Source organism: Mobula birostris, chromosome 18, assembly GCF_030028105.1.
Source record: "Mobula birostris isolate sMobBir1 chromosome 18, sMobBir1.hap1, whole genome shotgun sequence".
Taxonomy (NCBI): domain Eukaryota; kingdom Metazoa; phylum Chordata; class Chondrichthyes; order Myliobatiformes; family Myliobatidae; genus Mobula; species Mobula birostris.
In genome coordinates this window covers 45,978,014-45,996,587 of record NC_092387.1, presented here as the reverse complement: position 1 = coordinate 45,996,587, position 18,574 = coordinate 45,978,014, and the positions used below count along the sequence as shown (strand labels likewise).

Here is an 18,574-nt window from a genome sequence, read left to right as displayed (position 1 = left end):
GAATTTCCAGTCACCTGTCACTTTATTTTTTTTTATCCTTCTCCCACCATGGTACGTCTGCCTTTTGTTTCTTGTGTTTCTGCAATGATCCCCAGTAGAAGAAGTTTTTCATCTTTCAGCTGAGGTATGTTGCAGTCCTTAGCTAGTTCTGAATATTGAATTTGACAATTTTGGGTCTGGACTCTTTTTGCATTCCCATTCTTTCCACAGAATGATTGGATCTTTGTTTCATTTTCTTTCCTTTCTTCTATCTTTAATTTTGTTTTTATATATAATTGTTACCTTAATTATTCTGGTGTGCACTGTCTATTCACTCCATCCTTTCCCCTCTCCAATCCTTTTCTCATTTATTTAATTCTGATAAGGGTCCTTGATCTGAAGCAATGACACAATGCTGCTTGGCTTGCTGAGTGCTTCCTATCTTTTCTGTTATTTCAAATTTACAGCACTTACAGTTTTTGGCTCCATTTATTATGTTGCTATTTGGGATCTTAAACTGCCTGATTTACAGTAGTTGCTGCACAACTGTGACAGTATGCATAACTGTGTCAGAACTCTTTCAGAACATCCCAAGGCTATAAGCGTTATGTAATCAAAGCTTGTCTGTATTTTTTTTTGTAGGTGCTGAAAGGACAGGGGTTGCTCCTGTGTCGGTCCCTGTAGATGCGGAACCATCACTACCTCATCCTCCCACCAGTGGTCATCTTATGGCTCAGAAAATGAAGCTGGGTCGGCAACTTGAGGAAAATGAATCGGGTAAGGATGTCTTAGGTAGAAATGTCCCTTGGTTGTTTGGAATTTTTTTCTCTGATCCAGATAACTAGAACTTTAACCTTGAACATTGGACTGAGGCATTAAGTCTGTGTCATGAGAACCTGAGAATCCCTATTTGCCTATTTGGCTCTTGTCATAAACAAAACAAAGTTCCTTTGAAGTTAAACATCTTGTAGCCCCTGGTCACTTTGGCATATCTAGTAATGATTCATCTTAGTATATGAAGTAATATAAGAAAGTTTTTTTGTGTGAAGCAAATACAACTAATTAGAAATACGGAGGCCATAGAGCTTTATTTAATCTTAGTGTAATCCTTTTGGAAGAATAACTGAACTCTTTATCGGTCAGAAGATTCTTTCCTGCATTTTTAACTTGTAGTAAAATGAAGAATTTGAAACTTATTGGATAATTTGGTTGAGCTCTGGCTATGAAGGCTCCTGGGGTAATTTGTAGCTTTTACTGAGCTTGTCTGTGTCTGATCAAGATGTAATGAAGGTGCTACATTTGATTGCAGTTCTGTGAATTAAGGTGAAGAGGGAAAAAAAGAATTGCCTTTAGTTCCAACAGCTTGTAATATGTTGCATTAATAAACTTAATGAGGCAAGTTGATGTCATCCTCCCATGGTTGGAAAACTACATAATCCTTCAATTTTACCACAATAATCTGGTTCCAAAAATTAATTGAAAGAGTAAATTTAATGTTGTATTTTTGACTTGTATTTAATATTTTTAATTTATTGATTTTTCAGGGTGTAAGTATTTCTGGCAAGACCAGCAATTACCGCATTTCTAAAATTCACCTTGAGAAGCTGTTGGGCCATCTTTTGAGCCACTTGTATTCTGTCTCTATTCTTAATTGTCAATGCATCTTTTATTAAAAAGAAACATTTTCAAGATAAGAATTCAGGAATAAAGGTGAATCTTTTTGAACTGCAGGACCTGATTATTTTATCCTTTTTGGATTGAAAAGGGCCAGAAAATAAACTGTTAAAATGCATTTTTCACAATGTATGTTGGCAAGCTTTCAACGTTAACAAGTTTTGGTGCTCGTTTATAGTAGAGAAGACACCCAAGAAACCACCGCGATTCTCTTCTTTCTTACCAACTGCTCAAGAACTAATGGAGATAAAAAGCAAGAAGAAGGTAGTGGAGAGCATTTGTTACAAAGTTAATTATGTGCCATTAAGTAAACATTTTATTACACTGGGTCAGAGTAACGAATATATTCCAATTTGCACTTAAGCTTATGAAACTTTTGATTATCTTCCCTCCCTGCTTTGTTTATAAGATTCAGCATGCTAATACTTGTTTAGTACTGATATCAGATGAAAACTAATTGAATAAATAGAATCACAGAGTAATTCCAGTGCATTTATTGGGGTAAATTTCCATGGTGCAGATGTGTTGAGCCAATCACTGGTCCATGGTCCAGCTGATCAAACTTTTTTTGATGAGATCCAAGGTCGGCCATAAGTTAAATCGAGACTTTGTTTGAAGACATGAGGATGTAGGCAGTGTGTGTCTGAGACTTAGATTTGTTGTTGCTGGGGTGGATTAGTGGGTAAGGATGCTTTGGGGAAACTGGAGATTAATGTGTGTTGGTGAGTGAGAGTAGTGGGGCTTCTAAAAGGAGATGAATTGGCAGCTGGGAGTTGGATACTTTGCATGAGTGGGTGTCCTTGGGTATGTAGTTCTGGTCTAAGAGTTGAAGACTAGTCTTTGCTCTAGGAGAAGAGCAAAGCAATTTCAAGTTGGACGTTGGATGCAGTGTATGATGGGATGGATGAGCTATCAACCATGACACCTTTTGGACGAATAGGGAATCAGAGGCAGGATAGGGTCTTTTAAGAGACTCCTGGTTAGGTACATGGAGCTTAAAAAAATAGAGGGCTATGGGTAACCCTAGGTAATTTCTAAGATAAAGTCATGTTTGGCACAGCTTTGTGGGCCAAAGGGCCTGTATTGTGCTGTAGGTTTTCTATGTTTCTAAAATAAGTCCATTAGCATCAAGAGATCACCTAGATGCTTGTGGTACAGGGGTGGGGGGGGGGAGTGGAACCAAGATTTTGATGTTTGGCAAGCCATCTGGTTGAAGGGGTAGTATATGTGAATAACGTTTGGAGATGGTGGGCAGTCATATAGTAGACCAATTTTCTATGTAGAGTTAGTGAAATTTTAAAAAAATTGCAAATGCTTAAATTCTGAGCTAAAAACAAAGTACACAACAGTGTTAGCAGACCCTGGACCTTATTCTGACATCTACCCACTTCCTTTCCAGTCCTGATGAAGGGTCTCAGTCTGATTTGCTGAATTCCTTCAGCATTTTGTGTGTGTTGCTAAAGATTGCCAGCATCTGCAGGATCTCTTGTATCTAGTTTAGGCATCATCTGTGGAAAGAGAAATAGTTACTGTTTCAGGAAAACTAGTCTTGGATCCTTTTGTCGAACTGGATAAAAGGAAAGCAAGTTGGTTTTCAGTAGCAGGAAATAGTAGAACAAAGGGACTATCTTAGAGTGAGTTCAAATTGATTAATAGAAACAGTTGGAGTAGCAGTTAGAAGCACGTTGTGATTTGGTGTAATGTGTTATTAATAGCAAAGCTGTTGATCATGCCCAGCAGACCCAATAATACAAATAGAAAAAGAAAATCAGATAATGACCAACAGAAATATCCCATCCCATCCTGATCCTGTTGTCATTTTGGCTCATTGATTACAGCAAGGTTTCTCTGTATGAGTATTCCAAGTGATGCAAAAGAACTTTGGAAATATTTGTACTTGTATTCCAACCATGAAGAAATTGTTTTTCAGTTCGCTAAGACTTTAAAAAGAGAATATGCAGCATGCAATTTCAGTCACTAATATTAGAGTGATTCCATTTTTTTGTATATCCTGATGCCAAATTAATAAAACTCTTCCAAGTATGTTTTTATTTAGAGGGATTTCCCTTTATTTTTCCCTATAGTCAGGTTTCTTGCATGCTCTTTTACGGAGTCATTGCTAGGTTGTGTTATAGTGGGCTATTGCATGCTATTCTTCCCTTTTTCAGAGTAAGTACTTCCTGTAAATGCATCTTAGTTGAGAACACCCTGAAAGGAGCTCTTCAGTGTTTATAGCAGGTGTTTCTGGGTGAAATGTACCCAATGATTTCACATAGAATGTGCATAGAATGCCTGTTAACTCGCTTGGGGGTAGTGAAAATATAAATGAATAGGCACAACATGATCAAATCTAATTTAATGACTATGTCCTTCCCTATAACAACACTCTGCTTCAGTCAAACAATTAATCAATGCAAATATTACACTCTTATGACTCCAGCTTCTTCCACTGTCTCTTCTATTTATCTACCAATTGTAGTCTTGCCTTGAGGCATCTAGGTCTCCGCTGTCTCCTCCTGTTTCTGCTCATCCCACATCTGCAAGAGCAGATGTGAGACCAGTCTGTGTCTATCTTGAGTGCAAACTCTATTATACATTGAAAGGTGCTGTGAAATTCCTATGAATTAACTTAAATATTTAATGTTAATCAAATGAGGGCTCTATACTGCAGTGTTTTGGTTGCTTTCGGTTGATATTTCCATCAGATTATAGACAGCTGTATATTTACCTGAGAGAACAGAACTTGAGGGCTAGTCAGCTCTTGTTTGCCTGAGCATCTTCATACCAGATGCTTGCTTTCCACTTGTATAACTGTAGTCTTAAGTAGTACAGTTTGGGAGAACAAAAAAACACCTCTGTGCACTTGAAAATGTGATTATTATTTTGATATCTTTTCTCAAGTTGCTTATCACTGGAACAGAACAATTTAACCAGAAACCAAAAAAAGGCATTCAGTTTCTTCAAGAGAAGGGCCTGCTTGCTTCTCCCATGGACACTCGCGAGGTAGCTCAGTGGCTACGGGAAAATCCACGACTGGACAAGAAAATGATTGGGGAGTTCATCAGTGACCGGAAAAGTATTGAACTTCTCGACAGTTTTGTTGGGTATTGAAATGCATTTTCTAAATATTTATTTTTTAAAATAGTCCAATACAATGAGTAACATATATTGTATGAAATTGTTATTTGTATATCAGATCCTGGAGGAAACTGCTCAAAAAAGAGAAGCTAAAAGTTGTCTTTATTGGCTGAGAATTTTAGGATTGGTACAGTGACTTGCTAGTTTAAGAATTCTCGAATTATTTCCATACCTTTGTAATTAATTGCTGTTAAACTTAATGGTAAAGATGTTTGGAGAAAATGACTGCTTTTTGTGCATAGTGGATCTTCTTTCCATTTCTGGTTAGCTGACGTCAAACATTGACCTCAAGTAGTTGCCAGAGCGTAATTCATATCAAAATGGTTTGTTAAAGACTGAAAACTAATTTATTTGGATGCCTGTAATTAAAAGCAGATTGTTCACACATTTCATTTTGTGAGGTGAAAAAAAACTAGCTCCCATTTAGCCTTTACTCATAGGTGAGCAATATGCACAGATTTTTTCTGGATAAGCATTTGAGTAAAGAGCTATCATTTGATTTGTAGGGCTCAGTGGGGCTAAGTTTAGGGGAATTAAGGATTTGTACTTTTGCAGACTGCATAGTTTGCTCTTCTTTGTTTCAACAAAATTGAATTAAGAGTGAAATAATGAAATAAAAATCTTGATGTAAAAATGGTGAAGTATCAAAAAGTTTATTAAGAGTTGGTGAATGGAGTAATCGCTGTCATTGGGTAACAATAGGATTCCATTCTTACAGACACCCGTAAATTAATTTTGTTTGTAAGTTGGAAAATGCACAGAAATCACTTGATATAGTAATCCTACATCCACATTGTTGTAATGATTGGCATGAAAAGCACACAAGATTGGTAAGAATGACCAAATTGCTAGAAATGGAGAAAGGAGTAACTAGTTCTGCTGTGTTTGTAGAAATTAACATGTCTAGGTTAGGCTTTTGAATTGAGAAATATTACTGGAGCCAGTTCTTTTTATTTTTCTCTAGCAGAATAAGGTTTGCTCTTTCTACAGTATTCCATATGAAATAAGACCACCACTCATCAAGTCCTCTGCCTAGTATGCCTTAATTGGCTGATCTTTCTTAGATTAGATTAGATTCAACCTTATTGTCATTGTGCCGAGTACAGATACAAAGCCAATGAAATGCAGTTAGCATCTAACCAGAAATGCGAAGAAGTGCTATTTACAAAATAACAGCAAATAAAAAGTAAGTGCTTATAGCACACAAATATAAAAGTACTGAGACAGTATAATATGGGTGCAATACTGTTTAGCGCTGTGTTGAAGTTCAGCAGGGTCACAGCCTCAGGGAAGAAGCTGTTCTTGTGCCTGCTGGTGCGGGAGCAGAGGCTCCTGTAGCACCTACCAGATGGGAGGAGAGTAAAAAGTCCATGATTAGGGTGAGATTCATCCTTGATAATGCTTTTCGCCCTGCCCAGGCAGCGTTTATGGTAGATGTTCTCAATGGTGGGCAATTGGGTGCTGATAATCCGCTGGGCAGTTTTCACCACACGCTGGAATGCCTTGTGGTCCGATACGGGATAATTGCCATACCACACTGAGATGCAGTTGGTGAGTATGCTCTCAATGGTACAGCGGTGAAAGTCCATCAGTATCCTGGGACAGAGGTGAGCTTTCTTGATGCTCCGCAGGAAATAAAGGCGCTGTTGCACCTTTTTGCTCAGGATGGAGGAGTTCAGGGACCAGGTGAGATCCTCGGAAATGTGAACACCAAGGAATTTGAAACTTAATACACGCTCCACTACAGCTCCGTTGATGTAGATGGGGACGTGAGTGTGGCTCCTAGCATGCCTGAAGTCCACAATGATCTCCTTGGTCTTCTGGGTGTTAAGGGCCCGGTTGTTGTCGGCACACCACGCGGCCAGGTGTTGGACCTCGTCCCTGTAGGCCATCTCCTCATCCCCTCTGATCAGGCCAGCCACCATGGTGTCATCTGCAAACCATGTACAGGAGCGCAGTCATAGGTGAAAAGGGAGTACAGAAGAGGGCTAAGCACACAGCCTTGAGGCATGCCGGTGTTCAGGGTGAGAGTGGAGGAGGAGAGGTTGTCTAACTTAACTGATTGGGGTCTGTTAGTCAGAAAGTCCGAGGTCCAATTGCAGAGGGATGAGCTGATACCAAGCTGGCGAAGTTTGGCGATCAGCTTGGAGGGGATCACAGTATTGAATGCTGAACTAAAGTCAATGAACAGCATTCTGATGTAAGAGCTGGGGCTGGCCAGTTGGGTCAGGGAAGAGTGAAGTGCCGTGGAGATGGCATCCTCTGTTGACCTGTTGGTGCAATAAGCAAATTGATGGGAGTCCAGGGTAGTGGGTGGACAGGATTTCAGATGACCGTTAGATACAGGAGATGAATTAGGCCATTTGGCCCATTAAAGGTACTTCGTCATTCGATTATGCTCATTTATTTTCCCTTGCAACCTCATTCTCCTGCCTTTTTAGTGTAACCTTAGAAGCCCTTACCAATCAAGAACCTTTAAATACACCCTCTCAGTTGGCCTCCATAGCCATCTACAGGAATGAATTCCACAGATTCACCACCATCTGGCTAAAGAAATTCCTCCTCCTTTTCCTCTCTGTTCTAAGAGGGTGTCCTTCTATTTCAAATTTTAATATTTTGTTTGTATGAGAAAAGTATTGCTTTGGAACTGGGCTGAAATTACTAATGTTAGGATTATGTTGTCCATTGCAGTGTTGCTAACTTGTGCTGTTATTTTAAAACTAGTACATTCACATTCCAAGGACTGAGAATTGATGAAGCACTGCGCTCATATCTGGAAGCCTTCCGACTTCCTGGTGAAGCTCCTGTAATTCATAGACTACTAGAAGTCTTCACAGATCATTGGCATGTATGTTCTTTGAAAAGTAAATTAAAATTTATCAAATTATGGTTCTGTAAGTATCTTGAGGAATATAAGTGCAGGTACTGGTTGGTGACTGTTAACAATACTTTGGAGATAACTTGCATATTATTTGTCCCTACTGTAGGTGTGCCTGACAGAAAGATAGCTGGCAGATTTCTGTTAAATTGATTGCTAGTATTTGCTTTTAGAGGTCCAGGGTTGTATTTTACTGCCCTCACAGAGTGGTAAAGCTTTTCGTTGTTAAAAGCCACTAAGTGAGATGCTTTTCATCGATAGACACACAAGGAAAGCCTAGTTGATTCCATGGCAACTTCGGTGGAGAATGGACGGATACTTTTATCCATATTCTTGACTGAAAGTAATAATGCAAGAGACTAATGTGAAAAGGAGAAAAATGTGTTTTTTTAATTCATAGGTGTTAAATTGAAGGTAATTTTCAATTCTGTAGAAATTATTTTCAGAAGAACTTGCAACATTTCTCGAAGTATATTTGTGAAACATAATAGCCACGGCACATGGATTTTTTAAAAAAGGAGGGTTATAGGCTGTGTATGAGGGAAGAGTTACATGGATTGTGGAGTAGGGTTGTATAGATCAGTCCAACATTTTGGACCAAAAGGCTTGTACTGTTTGAACTGTTTTTGATTAATGGTCATTTACCATGTTCGGTACTCCTGGTGTGGGTGAGACCCGACATGGATTGGGAGACCGCTTGGCTGAGCATCTATGCTCCATCTGCCAGAACAAGCGGGATCTCCCAATGGCCACCCATTTTAATTCCACTTTCCATTCCCATTCCGATATGTCCATCCATGGCCTCCACTGTCGTGATGAGGCCACAGTTAGGTTGGAGGAAGAACACCTTGTATTCTGTTTGGGTAGCCTCCAACATGATGGTATGAATATCGATTTCTCAAACTTCCAGTAATGTCCCCCCAACCCCCCCCCCACCTTCTTCATTTCCCATTCCTTTTTCCCTCCCTCACCTCATCTCACCAACCAACTTCCCAGTGCTTTACTTCATCCCTCCCCCTCCAGCTTTCACCTATCACCCAGTCATTCTCTCTCCCCTCCCCCCACTTTTTGAATCTACTACTCAGCTTTTTTTCTCCAGTCCTGCTAAAGGCTTTCAGCCCAAAACATCAACTGTACTTTTTTCCATAGATGCTGCATGGCCTGCTGAGTTCCTCCAGCATTTTGTATATTGTTTTTGATTAATGATTGAATATATGGATTTATATTGATTATTATTTTATTTTCTTGTCATAAATATTTTTAGCTGTTGCTGCATGAGATTGCAGTAAAAAAACTTATTGACACTGATGAAAGGAGAGGAGTAAATATATGGCTGTCTCTCAAAGTTTATTATAATAATCACTTGCATATTGAATCCAATTGAAAAATATACATTTGAACCAGTTTTTGCATTTTTGAGTGGTAAATTTTTGCATTTGTTTCTTACTCTCTACAGAAAATCAATGGTTCACCATTTTGCAACAACGATGCATGCTTTGCACTGGCTTATGCTGTAATTATGCTCAATACAGACCAGCACAATCATAATGTTCGTAAGCAAAATGTACCAATGACAATGGAGGTATGTATTTTGGAAGCTTTGTTGGCGAATCCTTTTCAGAAATATTTCTCTTGCATTATTAATTGCTACAACGATAAAAGAGTTTGAGGACATTTGACAGATATGAAAAGCTTTCCTATTCAATCTCTTAAAAAAAATTCACTCCCAATTTAACTAGCACAAAACCTACATACTTACCGTGCAATCTTACCAGGAATTTGTTCTTAATTTGCTTGTTGCTCCTTTCTTCTCAGTGTTGTATGTGGTGACATGTATGTACTCTAATAACAAATTTTAATTTTAACTTTGTTTTCCTGTTTTCAATGCAATATCCGATCAGTGTTCCTGTAAATCCTACTTTCAATCTGAATCGAACTTTTTCTGCTAGGTCCTTCAATAAAATTCATTTATACAATACCTTTCCCATTCTTAGCCCAGAGTGCTTCGGGCATAATTAATTATATGGTAGTAATTTTGTTGGCATATGCTTTGGTCAAATAATTTGATTGGATCATGGTGAATAATGTTCAGTTTTGTTGTCGTTGGAAAAGCATCTTCTTGGATATATACTAGCAACACACATCAAAGTTGCTGGTGAATGCAGCAGGCCAGGCAGCATCTCTAGGAAGAGGTACAGTCGACGTTTCAGGCCAAGACCCTTCGTCAGGACCCTCACCTACCACCCCCCCAGCCCCCGGGTCCAACATATTATTCTCCATAACTTCCGCCACCTCCAACGGGATCCCACCACTAAGCACATCTTTCCCTCCCCCCCCCCCCCCCGCTTTCTGCAGGGATCGCTCCCTACGCGACTCCCTTGTCCAATCAGCCCCCCCATTCCTTCCCACTGATCTCTCTCCTGGCACTTATCCTTGTAAGCAGAACAAGTGCTACACATGCCCTTACACTTCCTCCCTTACCACCATTCAGGGCCCCAGACAGTCCTTCCAGGTGAGGCGACACTTCACCTGTGAGTCGGCTGGGGTGATATACTGCGTCCGGTGCTCCCGATGTGGCCTTTTATATATCGGCAAGACCCGGCGCTGACTGGGAGACCGCTTTCTGAACCCAACCGTCCTGACGAAGGGTCTCGGCCTGAAACGTTGACTGTACCTCTTCCTAGAGATGCTGCCTGGCCTGCTGCGTTCACCAGCAACTTTGATGTGTGTTGCTTGAATTTCCAGCATCTGCAGAATTCCTGTTGTTCTTGGATATACTGTAGCTTCTGATCTTCATGTTGACAGAAAGTGTTTCTTTAATTTTATAAGATAATTATACTATTAAATAAAATATCCCTTTCTGAAGAAGGAAACTTTACATTTTACTGATCTGCTAAAGTCAACCTTTTAAAACTTGAAGAGGAAGGAGCATTTTGACAAAACCAACAGTAATTATATGTTCACTGTAAAAAAAAATCTTCAAATCCCTTTAGGTTTCTTAGATGGCACTATGTTTCATCAGATAGTCTGCTTGACCTATTCCTTGAAATCAGTTTAATAAACTGAATGTTAAGATATGTACCAGGACATGGTTATCCCTCATGATAATTTTAGGAAGCAAAGTGAGTGATTATTTTTGGTGTTAATGTGAGTTTGTGGTTTTATCCATTCCACACACCCTTTTATTCTTTCTATTGATTGAAAACTTCTACTTACTCTGCAATCTTACCAGGAATTTGTTCTTAATTTGCTTGTTGCTCCTTTCTTTGTAGCAATTCAAAAAGAATTTGAAAGGAGTTAATGGTTCCAAAGATTTCGACCAAGATATGTTAGAAGACATCTACAATGCAATAAAGTAAGTTTGTTTAACCAAAACTTTCACCTAGTTTCAACTTTTAGCTGCCTTTTAATCTTAATATTTTAGTTTTAATATTAACCTACAAAGTAAGCTGCAATAACTGTTCTTTTTATTTAAAAAAAACTACTTTTAGACTATATTTTTGAAATTAAATAAATTATCAATATAGGTTAAGACTCTTTAGTCCAGCACCCCTAGGATCTGACTAGTGCTTGACCTCAGAAATTGCCCCGATCATCTTTCCCTGGGCAAGAGAGCTGTTTTTATTTTAAGTAGACACTGTTGTGTGCTTGTTTTTTCCCCTAAACCTTAGTCGGAATGATGTGCTTTTGAAAATAGCTGGATAAGCTACTCAGAAGTTTACTAAACATTTATACTGTTACAAGTAGACCTGCAGTTTGTTTTCATTGTACTGTATCAGAGCCTGGTTTATAGTGATGCTCAAAACATTTCTAAGCTGATACATGGGTGTTGTGGCCACAAGTAACGGAGGACAAATATTCCAATAATTAATTATGAGCACCTCTTGTATATTAGTACGTACTAACATTTCTGTGAATTTGAACTAAAATTTAATTCATGATGGCAAGATCTCTTGCATATATCATTCATTGTTCTTACTCTTTTCCTCCTTCCTGCACTTTCCTTTGCTGCTTTCTTTCACATCTTGTCTTCTCGGGATTCTGTTGGAGGTAGAATAGCAGTAGCAACTAGTACCTGTCTGGATAGATCTCATTGACACTCTTTCATACTGGATGTAGAAATATTGATGACATCAGGAAGGTTTATACCAGATTGAAATGTACAGGCCTGTGTTCTCCTGTCCAGTCAATGTTGCTTTGAAAAATCTGCTGGACTCCTGATAGAACTGGTGGTTTTGGTTTAACTTCTTAGAAGCTTGAGGCATTCAGAGCAACTATAACCCCTATTAACACCCTTGCTGGAGTTGGTTAATTGAAAAAAATGTACATTCATTTAGCAACATGAAGATTATACAAAGATGAGGGATCCTCAGATTACCTTGGCTGTTGACTTAAGTGCTTTCTCAGAGTCAGAATCAAGTTTATTATCATCAGCATGTGATGTGCAATTTGTTAACTTAGCAGCAGCAGTTCAATGCAATACATAATCTAGCAGAGAATAAATCAATCAATCAATCAATCAATCACGGTATATGTATACTGAGTGGATTTTTAAAAAGTGCAAAAACACAAATACTGTATATTTTTTAAAAAAGTGAGGTAGTGTCCAAAGATTCAATGTCCATTTAGGAATCGGATGGCAGAGGGGAAGAAGCCTTCAGGCTTCTGTACCTCCTACCTGTTGGTAACAGTGAGAAAAGGGCATGCCTTGGGTGCTAGAGGTCCTTAATAATGGAAGCTGCCTTTCTGAGACGCTGCTCCCTGAAGGTGTCCTGGATACTTTGTAGGCTAGTACCCAAGATGGAGCTGACTAGATTTACAACCTTCTGCAGCTTCTTTCGGTCCTGTGCAGTAGCCCCTCCATACCAGACAGTGATGCAGCCTGTCAGAATGCTCTCCACGGTACAACTATAGAAGATTTTGAGTGTATTTGTTGACATGCCAAATCTCTTCAAACTCCCAATAAAGTATAGCAGCTGTCTTGCCTTCTTTATGAATACATCAATATGTTGGGAGCAGGTTAGATCTTCAGAGATCTTGACACCCAGGAACTCGAAGCTGCTCACTCTCTCTACTTCTGATCCCTCTACGAGGATTGGTATGTGTTCCTTTGTCTTATCCTTCCTGAAGTCCATGATCAGCTCTTCCGTCTTACTGACGTTGAGTGTCAGGTTGTTGCTGCGGCACCATTCCACTAGTTGGCATCTCTCACTCCTGTACGCCGCCTTGTCACTACCTGAGATTCTACCAACAATGGTTGTATCGTCTGCAAATTTGTAGATGGTCTTTGAGCTGTGCCTAGCCACAGAGTCATGTGTATACAATACTTCGTTCTTTTCCTAGGTTGTTTCATTATGGGAATTTGTGCTGTTTTTAATTATTGAACTTTGTTTTACTTCTGGAGTTATTGTTAAAAATCCTTTATAACCCAAGGGTTTATTGATAGGTGTAACTGATTCATGGGACCATTTCATATTTCTAAAATTAACTGAAAAGAATGAAGAAAGTATTTATTAATCAGATTAATCATCCTCAAAGCAGCCCAAAGGACTTTGCATCCAAAGAATTACTTTTTGTTCAACTACAAAATAATGCCAACATGCAGGCATTGATTGTTTTTTTACATAAACTTGCAATTTGTAAGATTGGAAGCTGTTTATCAGAATTTTTATGTCAATTGAAAAACAAAAATTGATGAAGGCATGAAGAAAACTGTACATTCAAAAAGAAAACGGCTGGCAATCCACAAACAGTGTGGTCCAGAATTATTAGCTTATGACTACTGATTCTTGTTAGTATAGACTTCCAGAATTTTTACCAGTGTTCTCAAAATCACATATGGTCCATTTATCTCTGGAAACTGAAACCTGATAGGCTTGTTTGAGTGAGCTTTATCAAAAAAAGTTGCTCTCTGTCAACAAGTCTTATCATCAATTCTGCTGATTGACATGAACACACCTCAGGGATTGGTTTTGCTGCTTGTATGTAATTCAGTATCACAGCAGATGGAGCACTTAATGAAATCGTACTGTAATAATTCTTAGTCATATCTATTATTTTTATAGATTAACTGCTGTTATCAGTGTTCAAAATGCTAACTGAACAACAGGTATGGTTACAAAGGGATTGGAAGGTTACAAAATGGTACAATGCAGCAATTAGATTTTATATTCGTAATTAGTTTTTTTATTGTTACATTAACTCTAGATTTAATGACAAAGTTTGATGTTGAAATTTAATTCTGTATGGGCAATTTCTTTTGAATTGGACAAATGTTAATAGTGTCTAATTTCCCTACAAAAGCTGACATAACAGTACACAAATTGAAAAATGCACTTAATCGCTGGAATATTTTATCCTTATTGAAAGTAAACTACTGCACTATTAAAAGAAAGTGAAGTATTGGTTAGAAACGAAAGAACTTGGACTGTATATACAGAATCAAATGGCATAATAGTTCTCTATTGTCTCTGCAATAGAAGTATATTCTAAAGAAAATCATTGTTTTACCTTAGGAATGATGAAATTGTGATGCCAGAGGAACAAACAGGTTTTGTGAAAGAGAACTATATGTGGAATGTGCTTTTGAATCGTGGGAGTTCATCCGAAGGCATATTCCTCCATGTGCCTCCTGGAAGCTTTGACCATGACCTCTTCACCATGACCTGGGGTCCCACCATAGCAGCACTTTCCTATGTTTTTGACAAGAGTTTAGATGAAACAATAATACAGAAGGCAATATCTGGTTTCAGGTAAAATGTTACCAAATCATATGCTTTAATATTAATATATTATGAAGGATCTCTGAGATGGAAAGCAAATTTTGCACTTGGCAGAAGTGTGTGTGTAGAACATGCATGCTTTGATTTTCAATCATGCTGAAATTAATTCTTGCAAAATAGTAATAGCTGGTGTGTGTATGCATGTTGGATATCAAAAAGAAGACATTTAACTAAGTGAAGCATGTTGATTTATCTCTTGCTTTAATCAACTTTGTTGCTTTTCCAACACGGGAGATTCCAGCAGCACTAATGCTTATAGTTCTGTGTTGTATCCAATCCTGTTGAGATTTATTTGAAGGTCATACCTGTAATTAATCTTCAATAAATTAGAATGATTCCATAATCAGTGCCCCTCAAATCAAAAATTGAGAAGAATTTAAATGAGCTGTTTTTTCTATCATTAGCTTTTGCTTTCTCTTCCATGACCACTTTAATAATTTAAGTCGAAAGAGTAAAAAACTGGTTTATTTGGGTATCTTAAAACATGTGCTTTTCAATATTGTTCACTGAAATTGTCATGATTTAAAAACCAGTCTCTTGGATTTCCTTGAAATTACACAAATTAATTTAGGACTTTCAACCATTAAATGTATAATCAAGTAATAACTTGGTGCTTTTTGTTTTATTTCATTTTATTTTATGCCACGTGCATGCATCCGTGCGTGTGCGATGTTGGCGGGATGATGTCTTTTTCATGCCTTTACAGGGCGCGGAGAGAGAGAGACTGTGGCGCGCCACTCCCCGCACAGACGTTTCGCAGTATTTTTCCCTTTATTTTACGAGGTTGAGTTGTGATCACGACACTCAATCCAGCACAGATGGAAAGCGTACTCGGGAGCGGATCCGACTGGGTTCGATCCTGGGTACCTGCATTCCAGAGTCCGGCGCTGATGTCATTGCGCCACCAACCAGCCAACTCAATGCTGTTTAACCTTTTATGTAGTTAGAACAATGTTATTATGTATAGTCATCAGCCTCCCTTTCTCCTCTATACAGGAAATGTGCAATGATCTCGGCTCATTATGGATTAAGTGATGTCTTTGACAACCTTATCATTTCCCTATGCAAGTTTACAGCTCTTAGCAGTGAGGTTGGTGCTTTATAAAACTTAATTGCTTCACAAAATTCCTTTCATTTTCATTTTTAAAATCTTTTTATTGATACATAATCTTCTACAGCTTTAAAATGGTACAAGGTAACAGCAAATTGATATATACAGTTAATAAAGCTGAAGAAAAAAAACTTATCAAAAAAGAATAATATGATAATGAAAAAAAATTATAAAGAAGGAAAAAGAGAACCCCAACTACTGAAAGAAAAAAAAACAGTAACTACCAGAGAAAGAAAAAGAAAAAAGAAGAGAAAAAGAAAGAAAAAAAAACCCGTTAGGAACTAACTCCCGGAGCAGTACGTCATACAATCATCTATATAAATAAAGAAGAAAAATCATCAACTGCCAATTCACATTTATATAAAATAAGATTGGAAGGAAATCATATAAATTAATTAAAATTAAATGATAATATTTGGCAAAAGAGCCCCATCTTCTCTCAAAATTGAATCGAGGATCAAAAGTTCTACTTCTAATTTTTTCCAAGCTAAGACATAACATTACTTGGGAAAACCATTGAATTAATGTAGGGACAGAGGTATCTTTCCATTTCAATAAAATAGGCCTTCTTGCCAACAATGTGACAAATGCAATTACATGTTGGTCTGAAGATGAAATACCCTGAATATTATGCGGAACTATTCCAAATAAGACTGTCAATGTATTAGGTTGCAAATTAATTTTCAGAGCTTTAGAAATTGTAGAAAATAAAAATTTCCAAAAAGATTTTAATGAAGAACATGACCAGAACATATGTGACAAAATGGCTACTTCAGTTTTACACCTATCACAATAATTGTCTATGTTAGGAAATGTTTTAGATAATCTTTCCTTTGTTAAATAATAACAGTGAACAATTTTAAATTGAATTAAACAGTGATTGGCACATATCAAAGAAGAATTAATCATTTTAAAAACTCGCAACCAATCTTCATTAACAGAGGTCATATTAAGTTCCCTCTCCCAACCTTGTTTAATCTTTAGTGAGAGGTTATCTTTTTGTAGTAGAAATAAATTATAAATTCTACCAATGGAACCTCTCACTAAAGGATTGATATTTAAAGTAGTATCCAACAAATCAGATTCTTGCTTATATGGAAACTTAGATAAGTATTTTTGCAAGAAATGTCTAACCTGAAAATATTGCAGGAAGTGAGTTAGAGAGAGAGAGAGAGAGTATTTGCTAATTAACTCTTCAAAAGTCATCAATCGACCACCACAAAATAAATCTGCAGAAGAACAGATCCCATTATTTCTCCATAAGAGAAAAATGGGATCGGTTATTGATGGATTAAATAGAAAATTTTGATATAATGAGCTAGACAATTTAATTTGTTTAAAATTAAAAGAGTTGCGAAACTGAAACCAAATCCATAAGGAGTGTTTAATAACAGGGTAGAGATTTAAATCTGGAATTTTAGCAAGTTGTAAAGGTAATGGAGCTCCTAATAATGAGGTTAAATGAAATTGTTTGATAGCTTTTAATTTCAAATCAATTCAAGCTGGTTTTTGGCTCTTATCGAGCCACTATAGCCAAAAACATAATTGTCGAATATTAACAGCCCAATAATACAATCTTAAATTAGGTAGTGCAAGTCCACCATCTTTTTTAGATTTTTGTAAATTATACTTAGTAATTCTTGGTTTTTTATTATTCCAAATAAAGGATAAAATAATAGAATCAATTTGATCAAAAAATTTTTTAGTTAAAAAGATAGGTATGTTTTGAAAATTATATAAAAATCTAGGTAAAATCATCATTTTCACGGCTTGAATACGACCTATTAAAGAAAGTGTAAGTGGGCTCCATCTAGAAAATAATTGTTTCATAGAATCCATTAAAGGAACTACATTAGCTTTATAAAGATTTTAACATTTTTTAGTAATGATAATACCTGAATATTTAAAAGAATTCACAATTCTAAATGGAATATCATTATATAGAAAAACAGGAGCACTTAATGGAAACAATTCACTTTTATTTAAATTAAGTTTATATCCAGAAAATTTTCCAAAATCATTTAATGTTTCCAAAAGATTAGGAATAGATTCTTCAGGGTTGGAAATATAAACCAAAAGATCATCTGCGTAAAGAGAAATCTTATGTGTGGTCCCATTTATAGAGATACCATGAATATTTTTAGCTTCACGGAGTATTATAGCCAAAGGCTCCTGTACGAGATTAAATAATAAAGGGCTTAATGGACATCTTTGTCTAGTACCTCGTGAGAGTGAAAAAAAGGAGACCTGAAATTATTAGTAATAACAGTAGCAATAGGATTCTTATAGATCATTTGAATCCACTTATTAAAATTATTACCAAAGCCAAATTTTTCTAATACATTAAACAGATATGTCCATTCAACTCTATCAAATGCCTTTTCTGCGTCAAGAGAAATAACACATTGAGGTATCTTGGATAGTGATGAGTATATAATATTCATCAATCTCTGAACTTTGGAGAAAGAATAACGGCCTTTAATAAAGTCTGTTTGATCCGTAGAGATGATTTTAGTTAAAATAGTTTCCAAACGGTTAGCCATTATCTTAGAAAGAATTTTTGCGTCCACATTTAATAGCAAAATAAATCTAGATGATGAACATTCAGTGGGATCTTTATCTTTCTTAAAGATTAAGGAAACAGAAGCTTCATAAAAAGGAGGTAAATTACCTTTCTCAAAAGATTCATGAAATATTTCCAAAAGATATGGAGAAAGTAATTTTTCAAATTTTTTGTAAAATCCTACCGAATAACCATCAAGTCCAGGAGCTTTACCTGATTGCATTGACCACACAGCTTTCTGAATTTCATGTTCAGTAATTGGAGCATCAAGGATCTGTTGATCTTCAACAGTAATTTGAGGAAATTTAATCTTATGTAAAAAACCTTCATTTTGGAGGAGTCTACAGGAAATTGAGATTTATAAAGATCAGGATAAAAATCCTGAAAAATATTATTAATATCTTCATGATTACTTACTATACCTCCATTATCTTTATGAATCTTTAAAA

General features: G+C 36.9%; 1 protein-coding gene across 7 annotated transcripts in view; it reads left to right on the top strand.

The window, feature by feature from the left end:
• gbf1 (golgi brefeldin A resistant guanine nucleotide exchange factor 1) overlaps positions 1 to 18,574 on the top strand; it is a 295,188-nt gene that overhangs the window by 228,100 nt on the left and 48,514 nt on the right. For 6 of the 7 annotated variants that reach the window (XM_072282597.1, XM_072282593.1, XM_072282595.1 and 3 more), the window contains 8 exons: positions 622 to 756; positions 1,832 to 1,917; positions 4,555 to 4,757; positions 7,516 to 7,639; positions 9,126 to 9,251; positions 10,942 to 11,024; positions 14,185 to 14,421; positions 15,448 to 15,541. In XM_072282597.1, coding sequence (XP_072138698.1) covers positions 622 to 756; positions 1,832 to 1,917; positions 4,555 to 4,757; positions 7,516 to 7,639; positions 9,126 to 9,251; positions 10,942 to 11,024; positions 14,185 to 14,421; positions 15,448 to 15,541 — 1,088 coding nt within the window. The remainder of the gene's footprint in view (positions 1 to 621; positions 757 to 1,831; positions 1,918 to 4,554; positions 4,758 to 7,515; positions 7,640 to 9,125; positions 9,252 to 10,941; positions 11,025 to 14,184; positions 14,422 to 15,447; positions 15,542 to 18,574) is intronic. The other variant, XM_072282592.1, reaches the window with a different exon arrangement.